At 36.7% G+C, this 18,575-nt stretch overlaps 1 protein-coding gene across 2 annotated transcripts; it reads left to right on the top strand.

Moving 5' to 3' along the window:
- Nucleotides 1-223: 223 nt before the first annotated feature.
- On the top strand, nt 224-13,476 carry LOC119796468 (zinc finger protein OZF-like). Of its 2 annotated transcripts, none has more exons than XM_038305039.1 (6): nt 224-474; nt 1,042-1,159; nt 3,346-3,471; nt 4,320-4,439; nt 6,661-6,789; nt 11,856-13,476. In XM_038305039.1, exons 3-6 carry the CDS (start codon nt 3,402-3,404, stop codon nt 13,175-13,177), a joined length of 1,641 nt encoding a protein of 546 aa, XP_038160967.1. In that variant the 5' UTR covers nt 224-474; nt 1,042-1,159; nt 3,346-3,401; the 3' UTR covers nt 13,178-13,476. The 2 variants fall into 2 exon arrangements, with proteins under 2 accessions (XP_038160967.1, XP_038160966.1); XM_038305038.1 differs by having other exon boundaries at nt 1,039-1,159.
- The last annotated feature ends 5,099 nt before the right edge of the window (nt 13,477-18,575 follow it).

The following is an 18,575-nucleotide window of genomic DNA, read 5'->3' as shown; positions in this document are numbered from 1 at the left end:
TAGCTGGGAGAATTTAGTGTGTGTATGTGCGTGTGTGTAAGTATAGATAGAATTTAGTTTCATGAAGATATAAAGATATACAGACATTATATTTCTGAATTACATCTCCGTCCAGTTGATGGCGGTAATGCACACACGATGCAAACTGCCAGAAAACTCAATAGAAGAAGAAGAAGAATCTGCCACTCGCAATATGGCGGCGATCCTCTATCATGGACCGTAATTATCGCGAGATATTGCACGCGATATTTTTTTTCATGGCGGCGCCCGTTCACTAGGTCTAATAACGCTTAGAAATAACAGTTAATAACGTGTATGGACATTTATAGCTTATTGAAGATTAGTTATAAACAGCAGAAATTGTTGGAGGGGAGCTTGTTTGCATAAAACTAGTGCAGAGGAAACAACAAGAGACATTCCAGGAAAAAAAAAGCAACAGGACACAACAAAGACACTATCAGTCGGATAATAAAGGTGAGTGCTCTCGCTTTTATCAGCAATGGTTTTTATCTACTGGTAGCACCAAAAATGTTCGACACGATTGAGTCTGGTGAAATGAAGGAGCAGAATACAACACCGTTAAAACGCTTTATTGGACCTGATCTATTGGTCGTAAAATGCTAAACTATGTCATTAGAGGATGTAGGTGTATGTAGGAATGCTAGATTAAAAGATATATTTGCTGCAGACCAACGTAAACTCTGCTTCTGATTTGGGAAACGGCCCTACATCCCTCATCCTATATCCTGGTACTCTGCCGCCATTATGATAGTATAAGAAAACCGTAAAGTGATTTCCACTTTATTCATTTCATCATATAAATTGACCTATATTTAAAAGTGTTTTAATAAAGTAATTATTAGTTCTGAATTATTAAACTATATTGTATTTTGATCTAAAAAATGCTGAGCGCTCATTCATGATGGTGCAGTGCAATCATTACAGAAATGTTATCTATGTATTATTGTTGTGCTTTAATGTCTGAATTGTCCCTGTTTCTTTCATATTAATGCAATGCGCCTTTCTTTCTTGTTGCAGCAGATATGTAAGGGTAAAAGCACAGAGTTCAACACATCCAGAGCCTTGCTGGACCTTCATAATGTGCATGGACCAGAAATCCTTGCAACACCACTTCCTGCTCCAGTTTCAACACCTCCAGGTCCTACCTCAGAATAATTTGTTACAGCTTGAAAAGTCATGCTGCATGAACATGTAGAAGCTATTGATTAGGCACAGACTTATCGGTGCACACTCTGTTGTTGACTAATTCCGGATTTCTGCATTGCTCCTCAGTTCCTGCTACACTGTCATATAATGCATTATTGCAGAAGCCGTGCTTTTTGCCCTGATGATTGATAATCCATTGACACATTTGCTACACAAACAGGCACCTTTCCAACTTGCAAAAGGTCTAGAAGATAAATCTCCTGAAATTCAGCCTTACCTTACAGAAAAGCCTGGAAACATTTATGTTCAGTTTTTTTATTGTTATTATTATTATTATTTTTTTTTAACTTAATTCCTATTTGAATCTATGTCCATATCAATTCTAGAAGTTAGAACAGAACCTCCTGGCTATTACATTTTACTGCACACATTTGTGATTTAGTAGAAAACTAATAGAATTTTAAATAATATTAATTACAAATTTGAGACTGTAAAGTTTGACCATATAATATCATGAGACTACAATAAGCAATTAAATATGTTGCATGGATAGAAAATCATCCCTATTTACTTACCCCGGCTGAGATGGGATTCTATTTTTACCCGCGCAGATACTGTTTAAGCTAAATCTCTACAAATGCTTTATGAACCTCCGTTTCTCCATAGTTTGGTTAATTTTAATGAATTCAATAAGTCATTATGTCTGTTACAGGTGACTCCTGGTAGCGAATTCATCTCTGCAGACATTGCACTGAATTTATCCACCTCATATGGCTCTGTTCTAATAGCAGCCGTTTCTGCTTCATGTCTCTCTAACATACCCTGACACTTAAAAAAGCCAATGTTCATGAAAAAAACCAAACAAAATAAAGCTTCACTATTGCTGCTCATTATGTTATACACTGGTATGCTCACTGCGTAGCATCTCCACTACGGTCTGTTGTAGTGGAGACTTTGTGAATTATTCACCCTCATTTTTAACTATCCTAAGCATCTGTAGTGTTTTCTGGTTACAATAATTAAACTTGATTGGATTGGTTTGGACTTTTCCATTCTTCATTTTTCAGATTTTGATTTGTGAAACCTTCATTTATTCTGTAAATGTTTAACAAAGATTCACAGGCTACAACACACTACAGTAATGCTAACGACACTAATAGCTCAAGAATAGTTAAACATTTTCAAAGGGATATTTATGAGCTACCAGGTATCAGTGCAGTAGAATTGGAAAAACCCTGATCAGATATGTTTTTTTTATACCAGTGTTTTTTAAAGGGAGGGATGCTAGAGCAGGGCTTTCAAAATATGAGTGAGCATATGCAGAATAATACAATCTAATTATTCTTTTAGCAGTATCATAGAGTAAAAACATTTTACTACCAATATTAGAAAATAAAACTTGCAGTAATATTTAATATAAAGATAAAATAATTTAAAAATTACCTTTAAGACTCTTTCCCTGACGTGCTACCAGTTTGCATCTAAATACAAAGAGTCAGATGACCTCTGATCCGGGAAAAGCTCCCATATACAAAACATAGCGCTGGCTGTTATATTTCAAAATGGGTCCCCTTTCAGAAGCTAGTGGTAGTCTGATAAAGACTAGCTCAGTTTAAAAAAGGTCCTGTCTTTACTTGATAAAATTGTCTTGACTAAAAATTATTTTGTGAATTACTTAATCAGCTTATTTTTTATATTTTTATGAGCCTGAGTAAATAGTCTTAAATTTCGAGGATACTAAGACAAGAAATCTTTTGTGTGAAATATAAGTGATGTTAAATAAAGGTTTCCCAGATCACAAATTGGGTTTGAGTGGATCTTATTTTTGTATAGAAGAATTTAGTCCAAGTTTGAGTAATCTAAATATTGTAATTTTAAGCTGGAGCAAATTTAGTCTGGATGCAAAAAGTACCATCAGGTGCTTTATTGAACTTTTATAGATCAAATAAAGGTTTTACATTTATCAAAGCCTACACACTGACAGCTAAACCTATTTAAAGGTTTAGATATCAGTGTGTAGAATAACTGAGTCTAGATTTCGAGAGTTCTGGTATTGTGTTTGTTTTTAATAGATAGTAGAAAAAAATAGGTGAAAGTGCCCTTTATATTACTGTTGAGGTATATTAAAATAAATGTTAGCAACTAGAAAAAAAATCATTAATCTCCATTTTCTTGCAGAAATTATTGGGGTTTATGTAATGAAACCAGAGGCCCTTGATTAAAGAAGCTCCATAATGAACCACCAGGACCAAGAACTTTCCATAAAGGAGGAGGAAGAGGAATTTCCAACCAGTCTCGCTACTGGTAATCTGTTCACATGCTTCTCATTTAAACACCATACTCCTATTTGGGTTTTGTTATGCTAATGCAATATATGATGTTTGTAAGTTTGTGTCAGCACAAAGATGGCGTCTAATGTCTGTTACTGTGACCTTTAACCCCGGGAGTCCTCTGTTTTCTGCAGTTCACCTAATACAGATTTGTTATTACCTTTAACATCCCATCACTGTGAGGGGTATTAAGGGAAATATGGGTTGTATGTCAGTAGTGTTAAATCTTAAATATATATTTTAAAACTGTTCATTATGTTGGTTTTAAATGGGCTGTTTTCAGTACGACTGATTGTGCCACCTATGATTTTCTTTAAAAAAACAAACAAAAAAATATTCTTAAACTAAACTTTTCTTGCTCACAGAACAAAATAAATGTAATAATAATGGATGAAAATAATCAATATTTTCTAGAATGTTCATTATAATATCAGTAGAATAAATATCTTTATGCTTTAACCACATCTTTATCAGGGGTTTAAGAAACATATATGTATATGGATACTTTGTCTTTTCTCTCGAAAACAGCCCCTTTATTTTAGCCGTTCTTTTACTTCTGCATAGATTTGTTCATGTTATCAAATATGTTGATTTTCAATATCCAGTCGCCATCTCTTTAAGACAGCATCTTTATATTTCCTTTCCTAACCCTTAGTTTCCCTCATTATTCCAACTTTAAATTTTCTTGTAGTTTTTCTAGTGAATTTAACTGCATTAAGAACCTGTATAGGTTGTTTCTGACTTATCCTGACTTGTAACTTGTTGGATCATTAGATCTGTTGTGCAATAAGCCTATGTATGTCCTTAAAATCTTTCCTGCAGACGTGGATCAGCTGTTGGTGGTGAAAACAGAAGCTCCAGATGAATGGTCCTGTGCTCTTGACTATCAGGACCCAGAAAACAACATAAAAGAGGAACTCTCTAACAGCCCATTGGCCACTGGTAATATGTCTACTGGTTATATAGTTCTAAATATGATAGATCTGTTGTTTTATTTCTTAATAAAAGACTCACCATCGTTTCCGCACAGTTAGTTTTTATGTTAAAACATGACCAGAACAAAGTGGTGAAGATTGGGGGATTCATTTATCACCATCCCATTATTATAATTGTCCCTACTCCCCTAAACAATAAGACATCTTTAATGTTACAGACGGATATTATCTGCACACTTAAGACCTTAAGTCTGTGTAGACAAAGGGAGTTACTCAAACCTCCCCACTATACCCACAGTGGGAATGATATAAAGGCGTAACAGAAAATTTGTGTCAAGTTCTTAAGTTTGGAAATGAACCGAGAATAAAGAGGGGTTCAACAACTGAGGGTGGGCCTAAACTTTCTAAAAATGAAACTACCGTAGTAGAAAAACAGAACACACTCAGGAAAAAGACACAGGTAGTTTGCACTAAATACCAGGTTTTAAAGAAAACAGTTTTCCAATAATCAAACTCCATTATTATTCTCTATCAAATTATTTAGTGATCTAACTATATGTGGGTAGATGCATATAAACAAACATGAAAATACTAAATTCATACATTTAAAACAATCAGGATGGACTAGGGTAAAGGTGTCCACACCGCCTAGAGCTGCTTCATTGTCCCTCAGAACTTTTATAGGATTGTGTGGTTCAGTGGTCCAAAGACAGATTTTCCTTTTCTTTTAGGATAGCCCAGTAGCAGCTGTTTATGTGTAATATTTTCTTTATCATATTAATAGTTGGAATAAATAAAAAGTTAAGCAAGAATAAAGGAAGAATAGAGTTTAGCCAGTTGTAAGTTAACTGAAATCCATCAGACTACACACATAATCAGTTCCTTTTTATTCTTTTGCATTGAAAGCAACAAAACAATTTTTGGTTTCTAATTTTAAGATCAGTGCGGAGCATTAGATTTAGCAGCTAATACATCAATGGTTTAAAAACAAAAATAGATAAAACAGAAAATTGCATCAGCATTTAGCTGAAGGTTCTGTACCTCTGTGGTGGTTCTGATTTTGGTATTGCTATATTATTTACCTGATGGCTGCAATATAGAAAGTTCGTTGTAAGGGTGTGAGGAGTTTGAGATTATTCAAAGCCCCGTTGCTCCAGCAGGTTTGAGACACGTCTTAGACAGAAGGTAGTGCCTCCCTCTGTCCCCTACAGGGGATATTTGTCTGTCATGTTACAGCAGCCGTACCACAGAATAACCATTTGGAAATGACTAAACTCTAGTCTGGAGGTTGTACTTAGATGTTTATTGAGCTTGAAATGCAGAAAATAAAGAATCTTGATTTTACTTTTGTTTTACCAACACTAAATGGATTTAGCAACACTTCAAAACAGACGAGCAAGAATACCAAGAGGCCCAATAAAATGACAAAGTTAGTGAAATGGTAATAGTTCAGGTAAATGCAGCACTCCATTTGGTTTTATCATTGAATAAGAAGTCAAGCCGACAATATATGCTCAATGTAATGGAATCCCTTGGTCAAATTAGTTTAATGCAGAAAATGAATGAAGTGTTGTAAATAAGCATTTTAGTTGTCTGATTTTATTTTTATCAGAGCTACACAGACTTAATTTTTCAATCATTGCTGATACAAGGGGTGGAATTGACCCTCGGCCTCCCTTAACATCTTTCTTTGAACATGTTAAAACTTAAAATACTTATGATAATGGAGAGTGGCGGCCTAGTGGTTAGGGCCTAGAGCTGGGAAATCCTGAGGTTCTGAGTTCGAGCCCCAATCCCACAGACTGCCACTCTGGGTCGCTGAGCAAGACCCTTAACCCAACACAGCTCCCCTGGCTCCCCACGATGGCAGCCCACTCCTCCCCAAGGGAATGGGTTAAATGTAGAGATAAGTTTCTCGAATGTAAGATCAGTATAGGTTCAATTAAACTAAGTTAAATCGATTCATTAATAACATCTAAAGCTAAATTGAATGGCCTGTGCGATCCTCTGCACCTGCAAAAGGTCAACACCTGCAGACTGTCAATACTACTTTTGAACGTTTTTTTCTGCGTTCTTTCAAATACAACCTTACTATATTGTGTACTGCATTTATGGTATGAAATGTTTATCTTCAAATAGCAATAGCAAAGAAACTCCATGAACTCAGATAAATTCAACAAAAATCCAGCTAACGACCTTACAGGTGAGTTTCTTGATGCTCCCCGCAGATGTCCTGCAGCTGTTGGTGGTCAAAGAACAGGCTCCTGATGAATCAGGCCTCAGAACTACACAGGAGGGACCTGAACTTCAGGTAAAACAGGAAGAGGAGGAAGAAGAAGCCAGTCCATTGACTGATGGTATGTGAGCTCTTTACTTTGTCCACTGCAGCCTTATATTTGTGTGTGTGGTCCTGGTTCGGCATCAGAGTGAGGGCAATTCTCTGATTTCACATCCAAAAGGAGGACTGTTTGTACTAAAGTAAGATTGTTCTGCTGGTGCTAGCTTTCTTTTTTGCTAATGGTTAGGTTTAGGACTAAAGTATGGATTCAATTTGAGTTAAAGTTAGCGTTAGGTATGCACCGGTTAGGTGTAGGTTAAGGTTACTGTCAGGTTCAGGCCATAAAAAGGGTTGAAAATAACTTTAGTGGATATCAAAAGGAGTCAACATTGGTTCTCAGAACATATACTAGGATGAGAATATGTGTTTGATGAATATTAAAGGTACACTATGCAACCGGTGTTGATTTTCCAGCGAGGCTCCCCCCAGAGGGCAAAAGTAAAAGTTCACTGTCGTAAATATGCACAGCTGTTCTCCTGGTTTCTCCGTCAAGCCAGGCGCGGTTGTTTTGAGCTTAGCAGACAGGCGAACGCAACGAATGACTAAGCATCTGACGCGCGTGACGCGCCACAAAAACGCGCTGCTGCTCGAGATGGGAAAAATAGAATTTTTGCTGCTCGACGCGCCGCGTCAACCAATCAGAGAAGCTGATCTGGGAGCTGGCAGGGAGAGAGACACAGCGCTGATGATCAGAGCGCTATGATACCTCCTCTTAAACAGTTTATTGATGCCTAAATTAACTTAAAATGCAGAAATCTGCTGGCAGAATATGTTCGCTTTTATTATCCTGCTGCCTGCAGTTTGGATTATTTAGATGAAAAACACCTACCAGCTGCCGCAGTGAACCGCGAGGGGGCGACCCGGCCAGAGGCTGCTGATGAAGGGATTACTACTGTCGGCGCACCGCTGGTATGCGGGGGTCTGAACGGCAGGATGATAATCTGAATGAACTGACTGCACTGATTACGTTTTCAGGTGTATTTTCTCACTTAAAAACATATTAAAACTACTTTATTCCCACTGATCACAGCAAATATAGCTGCAAGACAGAGAAAGGATAGTGAAGCTCCGCCCAACGCGCGTCAGACACACTTTTGCACCGCGCAGCCAGAGCAGCAAAGCTGCTTCAGCCGTGTGTCAGAACTAACTGGTACAAGCAGTAAAAATGAAGCAGCTGCGTCCGGTGTGAAAGCATAACTGCACAAAGATCGCCACTGTGCTAGCAACGAGCAGGCTTTTAACTGGGGGCGTGTAGCAGTTCTCGCCGTAAAGCAAGACCGACTCGCAAGACTTCTGAGCCTGTGGGTGCGGGTTGGTGCTCCTGCAATTGCAAGTGCGGTATTTCCCCCACAGACCACCAGGGCGGCCGAGAAAACCTTTGTTCCTGAAATGACTCATTTAATCATCCAAAACGTTATGGAACACAATAATTAACTGAAAAATGTTGCATAGTGTCCCTTTAACTTTGTTGTTTTTCGACATGCACTGTGCACACACATACATTTTTTGACCGCTTTTGAGACGATTTTCCAGTCTTGAGACAAGTTAGTCGATCACTGGCAAATTGTGCATCATTTAGTATACAAGGGGGTCACCTGAGGCGATTAGCACCTCATGACAAGCTCCCAATCAGAAATTGGGTGTTGCAAGAAAATCAAATCTGATATTTTAGTCGTGGCTGATAAGTGAATTGCATGTTGAAGATGTGACACGACCAGACTGAAAACTCTTTCCTCTGTGATTTTCACGTTACTCATGAATATTTATAGTTACAGTGAGGGAAAATAAGTATTTAAACACCCTGCAATTTTGCAAGTTCTTCCACTTAGAAAACATGGAGAGGTCTGAAATTGTCATCGTAATTGCATGTAAACTGAAAGAGATTTAATGAAAGAAAAAAAACCAAAACACAATATATGATTTTTTTTAACTATTTATTTGTATGATATTGCTGCAAATATTTGAACCCATGTCTATCAGCTAATATTCTGACCCTCAAAGACCTGCTAGACTGCCTTAAAAACCTCCACTCCATTAATCATCCTATATTAGATGCATCTGTTTGAGGTGGTTAGCTGCATAAAGACACATTTCCACCCCATGCAATCAGTAAACATCAAACTACTAACATGGCCAAGACCAAAGAGACTCCAACCTGTCTTTGACTACGTTCACACTGCAGCCTGAAGTGACCCAAATCCAATTTTTTTTGCCCATATGCGACCTGGATCTGATCTTTTCATGGCAGTCTGAACAACACAGATCCGATTTTTTCCAATCCGACCCAGACCACTTGTTTATGTGGTCCTGAATCCAATACAAATCTGATCTTTCCAAATGGACCTGTGTCTGTACGGCCAGGTCAGATTCATCTGACCTGAACGTCATTAATACCCAACAAACGTCACTATTATGCGTCTTGCTACGCAGAAGCGAGAAGAAAAACAACAACCATGGCAGATGATGATGCGGAGAGCAGTATTTATGTTTAAACATATTGAAAAGATTTTGTTTTTATGGTTGGAAAAGGCCGATAGATGCGCGCCGGCGCTACCATCCATGCTTACTTCTGGAAAAAATAGCACGCTGGCCTGTGACGTCATTGCGTCCTCTAATGCGCATGCGGGACACTTGTGTTGTATGACTACAGTTCACACAGGAGATCACATACAAGTCGCATATAGTTGGAAATATGAATGGCAACGCATAAAAAAATCGGATTTCGCAAAAAAATCGGAATTGAGCATCAAGGCCTGCAGTGTGAATGTAGCCTTTGAGGACGTACAGTCTGAGTAGTCAGATCGCATCAAGGTGTCGGTTTATACAGAGCGAGAACATAAATCACATTCTAAGTTGGAGCAACTATTGAAAATATCCTGCATTTTATCCCAAGCCTTACTTGCCACTGCTTTGACTCTGAACTGGTGAAGAAAAATCCTGTTTTTGGTTCATGTTTCTTCACACATGTAGTCACATGTGTGCAATGATTATTAAGCAACATTTTTTGTTTGTTTTTATATCACAGTTTTCATGTCAAACTGCCACAACCTTTTAGGATCCATTAAGTGTGCATTTTTACTTATGATTTTTTTTTTTGCATCTATTGCAGCCAAACCATACCGATGGACATATAGTAGATGATAGCATTTTTTATTTTTTTTGCTCCATTAGCTAAAACTAATCAGGATACTCTGGGCCGGATTTATCAAGATCCAATTTTGCGTGCAGTAATTTGCGCTCGCAAACTGGAATTTTGCGCGAGGGGCTGAACCATGGTTTGCGGGTGATTTAACAAGAGCGATTGCGTAACTGGTGGCAGGTGCAAAACTGTTGGAGACGCCCTATTTAAATGATGGTTTTGCGTGTTTGGTGGTTTGCGGCATGGCGAGTTTGGACAGCAGAAAGCGCAAAAGGAAATTCGACCCCATGGAAATGGAGGTATTGGTGGATGAAGCCAACAAACATTTAAGTGAACTACAGCAAAAAAGTGTGACTGTCACACAGAGGAACGCTATATGTGAACAAATCTGTAATAAAGTAAACGCTGTTGGTGAAACCTTGCGAACAGTGGATGAAGTAAAAAGAAGATACCAGGATATTAGAAGGCGAACCAAAGAAAAACTGGCATATAACAAAACATCTGCGAACAAAGCAGGAGGGGGCACAGTAGATGAGATGCCTCTGACCAGCATTGAGGAACAAGTACAGCTGACGCTCTGTGAGGAGCAAATCACTGGAATTGCAGCTCCAAAATGGCAATGCTGGATAAACGATATGTTTTGATGATCCTTTCCTCGTTCATTCCAAAAATATTCACACGGAGTGAAAAAATGCGTTCTCTGCGTCTCCTTGCTTCATTTCCATGTCTCCTTCTTGCGGCAATAACCGCTGCCATGTGTGCGCAATTACGCATACAGACCATTTGCACCTTCTTTTGAAACGTGTTAAATATAGAGTCAGATACCGTAAGCAAAATTGCTTTCAGGTTTGATAAATCACTTTGCGAGTGCTAAATTAATATATTTACATGTTCTCCTCCCACAAGACGCACTTTTGCGTGTAAACGCCCCATATTGCATATTCATTGCAGAAAAAGTACTAAATGGATAAGAGGCGCTATTTAGCACGTTTTAAAGACCAAATCCTTTTAGCACGCTGTTGATAGATCAGTTTGTACATTTTTTAGCAGGCGCAGTGAAATAGCTCACGTTTTAATACACGCAAACCTTTGATAGATCCGGCCCACTGTGCAGCAAGTTTTTGTTTTTAATTGACCTTATGTTTAACTTTGGTAATTGTTAAGGTCATTTTGATTTCAAAGTGCTGTTTAACACAAAGTTGATATTAATATATAGTTGATGTAATGTAACACGGACAAATAAGCAACAGAAATGCAAAGTATGAAGGGATGAACGTACATTGCTAAGCTGACATGTTCCGACTGAAGTCTTCTCGTGCTCAATCAGCAGTATTTGTTTCCCTAATAACAAATACTTAAGGGAGCTTTATCATTTTCAGACAGCATTTATCTTTAATATATTTAGCAAACAGTGCTGCCAGGGCAAAGCTGCTGTCTGAACACACGTAGGGCAACGTTGTTCATTAGAGTCGTTACATAGAGCTACAATGTTTTGGCTAATTGCTGAGATGAAACTAGGGCTGAAATAATCGGATTCATCATGATTAATCCATTATTGAAATAATTGTTGACTAATTTAGTAATCTTTACTGAGGGATAGAGACTCTAAAACATGCCTTTAGCTAACAGAGCAAGATGAAACATGTTCACATATTTGGATTACAAACATTCAACACCTAAATTTAAATGTATTCTCTAGAAATAGTCACAGGTTCTCTCCTTTAGTCAGAGTTGGACCCTTCTTGCAAAGAACAGTTGTAATTGTTGAGCTGAAGACTTCAAAAAAATAAACTGAAAAGAAATAAATGTTACACTTATAAGACTAATGTTAAAAAGTATTTGAATTATTAATTAGTATTGGTTTATCCAATAATGTATATGTGAAATCACAGAGTGGAAATAAGGATCCAGTCATTGGAGTAAATGTGTTTCATATTTTCCTACAGATGTCAAGAAGCTGTTTGTGGTGAGAGAAGTCCCCGATGAATGGAGCTTCACTGCAACCCATAAAAACCCAGAATCTTTCCAGTGTGAAAACGAAGATGAGGATCACTCTAATGGCAGTAGTGATTTCCATGTCAACTATGATGACTGGCAGACGGAGACAGTGCAAGAACTGGAGGAAAATAATGATGTGGGATATAACACTGCCAGGAAATTTTCTAGCTGTTCTATCTGTCGTAAGCAGTTCCTCTACCAGGAGGCTTTTCAGAAACACATGAAATCCCATTTAGAAAAAAGCAGTTTAAGTTTCCAGGTTACCGAGAAAGGCTTTATTGTAAAGAAGGATTTAGAATCAGAGACAGTAGATTCAGAGAAAGAATTTGGTTGCGACATTTGTGGTAAAGCTTTCCACAAAAAATCGTACCTTTATAGACACAAGCGAACCCACACAGGAGAGAAATCTTATCGCTGCGATATCTGCAGTAAAACATTCATGGATAAGTCAACTCTTAACAAACATATGAGCATTCACAGTGGTGAGAAAGCCTTTGGTTGTGATGTTTGTGGTAAAACATTCATCCAAAAGTCCAATCTTTATAAACACAAAAGAATCCACACAGGAGAGAAACCGTTTGGCTGTGATGTTTGTGGTAAAGCGTTTATTTATAAGTCCATCCTTAATGGCCACATGTTGGTTCACACCAGAGAAAAATCATTTGGTTGTGACGTGTGTGGTAAAACATTCACAGATAAATCCAATCTCCATAAACACAAGGGAATCCACGCAGTTGAGAAGTCTTTCGAATGCGATATATGCAGTAAGTCATTCATCAGTAAGTCTACCTTGAAAAGACATGTGGGGATTCACGCAGTGGATAAACCTTTCCGTTGTCTGGTCTGCGGGAAAACCTTCCACCAGAAGGTAGTTCTTAATAGACACATGGGAACCCACACATTGGAAAAATCCCTTGAATGTGATGTCTGTGGTAAAATGTTCAAACAAAAGGGGCACCTTGATACGCACAAAAGAATTCACACTGGTGAGAAACCGTTTATCTGCGATGTGTGCGGGAAAGCATTCAACCGCAAAGAAAGGCTTTGTTCTCATAAGAGAATCCACACCGGAGAAAAACCGTTTGGTTGTGATTTCTGTGGTACAATGTTTAATGACAGCTCAACTCTTAGAAAACACATGCGGATTCACACTGGAGAGAAGCCTTTTGGTTGTGATGTTTGCGGTAAACAATTTCGGTTCAGATCTAATGTCAAAAAGCATATGAGTACCCACACAGAACAGAAAGTTGCAGTTGAAGATTTGGTATGATTAAAGATTTTGTGCAGTGTTTCCCACTAGGAATGTCAACTTGGAGGCCAGGACGAACTGACGCAAACACTTAATAAAGATGTTTCTTTTAAAAATAGAAACATTATGATTGTCGTAGTTAATATCTACAAGTTCAACAGAATAATGCTAAGCTACTAAGTGATGTATGATGAAATACTTCTGTCGTTTTTTTAGGATTTTACTTCGCTAGCTCCTGAACGTTGATGCAAATTTCTGTATGCCTTCTACCAAAAGAACGCCTATGCTATAACCCGGAAAAAAAAAAAAAAAAAAAAAAACATTTTAATGTTGATGTTTGGAGAGAAACATAAGTATTAATGGAAACATATATTTAATTGCAGCTAAAACAAATTTATTTCATTGTTTCAATCTTTTTGGATGTGCTGTAGAAGTTCCCTATGTGGACTAGGAGGTTTCTTGAGAAATCACATTTAAGCAAAAGTTTATTTCAATCTTAGTTTGCTCTTTGTTTACTAAGAGTTGAAGTATGTGCTTATGGCCCCATTTACACTACCCCTTTTTGAAATGCCAAGAACGGTAAAGAAGAACTGTTGTGTTTAAATGGAACTCAGAAGGCTAACTCTAGTACTAGTTCAACAGTAGGGTTCGCCACGTTTCAGTTGTGGCTTGGTTCTCTGATTAAAAAAAAGCGAACGAGCAGACGGCGTCAGCTCCTATTTACAGTCAGCTGACTCTGGCTGCTGCTGCGGGATGTGAAAATTGTCGTACCATTTATACATCACGCTGAACCAGGCCCAGCACGGTTAATTGATGCAAGCTCGGTCTGAATTCGCACGGATCGGTTTCAGAGGGGTAGTGTTAACTGGGCATATGTCTTTGTATTAGAATAAATTAAGTTTTCTAAAGGTGGTGCCCCATCTTTAGTTAGTTTAGCCCAAAACGTTAATATTCCTGTAAGTGTAGATTGAAGCAGTATTTTCACTGTATTAGCACATTTTCCCTACGTATGGGTGAAGTACAGATTTTAAGGCATTCCACTCAGAATAAAGACTTAATGGGAGAGAGAATCTGATTAGTTAAATGTTAGGCTTTCAAAATAACAGAGACATCTAAAAGGCTGGTCAACATTCTAAGAAATGTTTCACGTGCCCTAACACAAATAAAAGGTTTTTCTTTTGCTGTTGTAAAAGAAAACTTGGACGTTTCTGTCAGACATTTAAAAATGGATACAAGTTGTGAAATTATGAGAGAAAAACTTTAGATGCCAAAATTTCTGTAAAAACCTTCAGCAAAATAATGCAATATTTATTCTAGGTACAGTTTAGCTGTTGTTTTTTGTAGAAACCAAAAAGCTCTGCATCACCTCCTGGAAGATTTAAAGTCCTGAAAATACGACAAAAGAATTTTTCACTTTGAAGCTCAAGAGATGTAGAAATATTACCTAAAATGCACAATGTAAATAGTAATATTTATGCTTAACAAGTCAAGTTTTTATTTTTAAATTATGATTGTGTTATTGTTTATTGTAATGTATATATGTAATATATGTCATTTCTGCTGTTTGGGGCAGCGTTTGCTGGTGAGGATTTTTTTTTTTCCATTCAACTAAATTCAGTAGATGCAAGGAATACTTTTATTGGGTAACAAAAATAAAAACTATGAATAGGTTGTGATGCGGTTCACTTTGGTCTGCTTTAAATGGACCAGAGTTTGTTTCTACTCTTGGTTGTACAGGTGTGAATTCTTTCAAGGGCCAAGCAACCAGACCAAGGTCCAGTTCTTGAAGTGGTCTCTGTTTTTTAATGGACTCTGGTGCAATTAATTTCTTGTGGAATAGGAACCAGACCTGATGAACCCCAACAACAGGAAACATGTACCTTGTTGGACCTAATGAGCCACCGTAGCAGGGTCTTGAGTAATACATTTTGCTTAGATGCAATGCTGCCAGAATGATGTGGATCAGAGTATGATGTGCACATTATGTACTTCGGCTTCCAGCACACATTTGCAAACCCTGTTCAAAAAGTTAAAAAAATAACAAGGAATTGTCAAATAGGAACCTCTGATTACAATGATGTTGATGTAACAGCAGCTAAAATATTTAGACAACAAACGCCGTCTTTTTACAGTAAAAGCCATCCTAAATGACCTCTGTTGTAATCTTGAAGTTGATTTTGATGTCATTATTACCTTCACCATCTAGGGGGCGATAAGGATCTTTAAAGAGGCAGGGCACCTCTTCCAATATAATGACAGCTGAAACATGAGTCTTGCTTTGGTTTTGGCAATATTTATATGATTTACCTTTTTAAAATGTATTTCATATCTAGTCCTTCGACTCTTTTCCTAAATATAAGAGGTCTTTACAGTTTCACAGTGAGACTGATAACATGTCAAGATTGTTCTGTTGGTACTTCGGTAGCATATTTCTTAACAACAGAAACCTTTAAACACACCCTTTTGTCAACACAGCCTCTTGCAGAAAGTTCTTTAACTCGACACTACACACACTACATTATCTCTCTTGTGGTTTTGTTGCTATAATTGTACATTTCTGTATGTGGTGTGATCATTGTTTTGGATATCTTTTGCACAGCTTCTCAGAACAGGTTTATTTTACTCCTAAACAGCTTCGCTTCTCACTATTGCCCACTAATAGGGGATAAGATGGCTAATTGATAGTCCACACAAAATATGTTAATATCCTTTCTATTTAAATGTGACTGTGTTAAGTCATATTTGTACTCCATGAAATCTAGAAGTCAAGTATTACAACAAATAAATCGCTAAACACTATAATCGTGTCAATCATTCGATTCTACTGAATATTAAATAAGTTTACGAATGCAGGCTTGTTGAACCTCAGATATGTTGGTCCTGGTTATAAAATAACACCATTTTTGAATGCTGAAATTGTAGGGGGGAAATTTCTATTAAAAAATCCTTTGTTAATCCTAAATGGAAGTAAAACGGAGACATGAAACAACTAGAAAATCACTCGGGAGAATGCAGAAATCTGCCAAGCAGCAAAATTCGCTCCAAACTGTGACTTACACCTATAGCTAAAACTCCCACATGATCTGGATCATTAACACGTTTTAATGATTTGTTCCTGGGCATTAGTTGCATCTTTGGTAACAATCTCCTCAAAATGGTTTCATAAGTTTTAAATTTATCCTGATAGCAGACTAAAGGCGTTTCCTTTTATTTTGTTTTTTTCTTCTGTGAAATACATCCAGACATAAAGGCTGTCAATACTCAGTGCTGCGACGCTTAAAATCTGTTCATTACTTTTCAAGTTATCCAGTACGAAGACAGACAGAAACACACAAACTCCTAAAAAAAATAATGTCCTAGGCAGATGCAAAATTAATGTAGCATTTCTTGTACATAGTAAATTGATATGACCAAATTAATTGTTGGATTTTTTTTCACCTTTTTCTGTGTGAAATTTGAGAAAATCTGTCAGTTGGTGTGTCAGCCATACAGTTATTAAATAGAAGAGAAGTTACAGATTATTCATTGGTTTAATGCTTTACAATAACAAACCCCAAAAGCTAAAGTTATATACATATTGCTAGGTAGTTTGTAGTATATGTTACAGCATATATGTAAAATTGCCTGCTTTTTTGTTTTGATATTTTTGCCAAATCTTTATTATGCATTCATAATTTCTTTACTGTTATTAGAGAACAAGAACATGTAAAATAAGTGTTCAAACAGGAAAAACTAATTGTTGTACGTAGGAGGAGTGTGCCCAACTTGTATAAATCTGCTTCCACAAAAACAATGACAGAGAACCGATTCACTCTCTCCGCAGCAACGAATATGTCATCGCACAAATGCACATCCTTCTGAAATATTTCAGCAGCACTACTCTGATTTTCCTTATTACTGCTGTGACAAGGCAGCTCATTGGTCTGATAGATGTTTTTTTTTTTTTTTTTTTTTTTTTCATGTGCCATTTTCAAGCATATCTTTGTGGACATGAGGAAACATAAATCTCATATGTATTTATTAAATCTATATTGTAGATTTGTCTTACTTCATTGTTACCTTAATTGCATATAATTTTTCTGTCATCACATCTGATGTTATGATGCTTACTAAATATGTTTGTTTAAATTAGCATAAAACACATTATTGCTTTTTTATTTATTTATTATTAGTCTTGACAATAAATGAAATAATTACATTTAAAAATCCTAAATGGCTGCATGCTTTGAGTTTTAATATTCCCTTTAAGCTTGAATGTACTTTTCAGTTTCGCATACTTAATGCTATTGTGTAGAAAAAATAAAGTACATTTGGTTCCTGGAGTTGTGATGAGATTTAGGATGAAAACACCAGCTCATGATCTGATTTAAAAAAACAAACATTTAAACTATTTCAATGACAGTCATCTATTCTATTTTTTTGTATTATTTTTGGCAGCTTTTCTTCTCATTTACATCTCAAGTGTGTAACAAAAATAATAAATCAATGAGATCTGTCAAGATTTGAAAAGTAGGATTTTTTAAATCTATACTAAAGAACTATATGCTCATTCAAAGTTCACTTTTTCAGTTCTGACAATTGTAAAGAAATTATTTTGTTCAGGCAATCTTTGTTCATTGAGTTTAATTGTTCTCGTTATGCTCCAGGATCTTCTTAAAACATGACCTGGACTCATTGATGAAAAAATACCTTCTGTGATAGTTATTACACCAAGATGTATGTTTTGCGTTTTATTTATTTATGAATTAATTTATTCAAGGTAGCTGAGAACAGAAAAGTCTTGTTAGAGGTCTAGAGCGGAAACAGTAAAGGGGTTAACAAAACAACACCAGCCAGCATTCAGTACATCCCAAATCAACATTTTGACCCCGAAGCAATTAAAACAAAAATGTCCTTAAAAAACATTAAAAAAATAGAAAAATGTGTAAGTTGGGTTTGCTTGTCTTTTTTTTTCTTCCCTTCTTCATGTTTCTTTATTAAACTGTTTTTTTTTCTTTTCCATCTTTTAAATATGGTTTTGTTATCGTTATTAAATGTTTTTAACTTACTTATTAAGATTTATAGTGACAATTGTTTGCCAGGCCAAAAATCCAATTAAAATTCCAATTAAGCCACTACTAAGGCACTGGGGTCAATTTTTTATATGCAGGCAAAAGAAGTTTCAATGTCTTCTGGATGGTTTATTTTCTATTTTTGCCAACAATTAATAAATACAAACTTTTTCTTTTATTCTACCTCTCTTGCACTGGTAAAAACAAACAAACAAACAAAAAAACATAGGCCCCAAACTTAAAATGCCTGCTGTTCTTTTCCCATGCCCCTACAAAACGGACTGATCCACGTCACTTCCTGTCATACCTCAGAACAAAAAACAAATAAATAAGAAAAATAATAAAACAAGGATAAATAAAATCAACAA

The sequence above is a fragment of the Cyprinodon tularosa genome, unplaced genomic scaffold (genome assembly GCF_016077235.1).
Source record: "Cyprinodon tularosa strain WSP-4 unplaced genomic scaffold, ASM1607723v1 ctg55, whole genome shotgun sequence".
NCBI lineage: Eukaryota > Metazoa > Chordata > Actinopteri > Cyprinodontiformes > Cyprinodontidae > Cyprinodon > Cyprinodon tularosa.
The sequence above is the reverse complement of the archived record's forward strand: the minus strand, read 5'-3'. Positions and strand labels throughout refer to the sequence as shown.

Coding starts and splice junctions, on each gene's coding strand:
- LOC119796468 (XM_038305039.1), top strand. CDS start 3,402: ATGAACCACCAGGACCAAGAACTTTCCATAAAGGAGGAGGAAGAGGAA. Junction 4,440..6,660: donor TAACAGCCCATTGGCCACTG/GTAATATGTCTA, acceptor TGCTCCCCGCAG/ATGTCCTGCAGCTGTTGGTG. Junction 6,790..11,855: donor AGCCAGTCCATTGACTGATG/GTATGTGAGCTC, acceptor ATTTTCCTACAG/ATGTCAAGAAGCTGTTTGTG.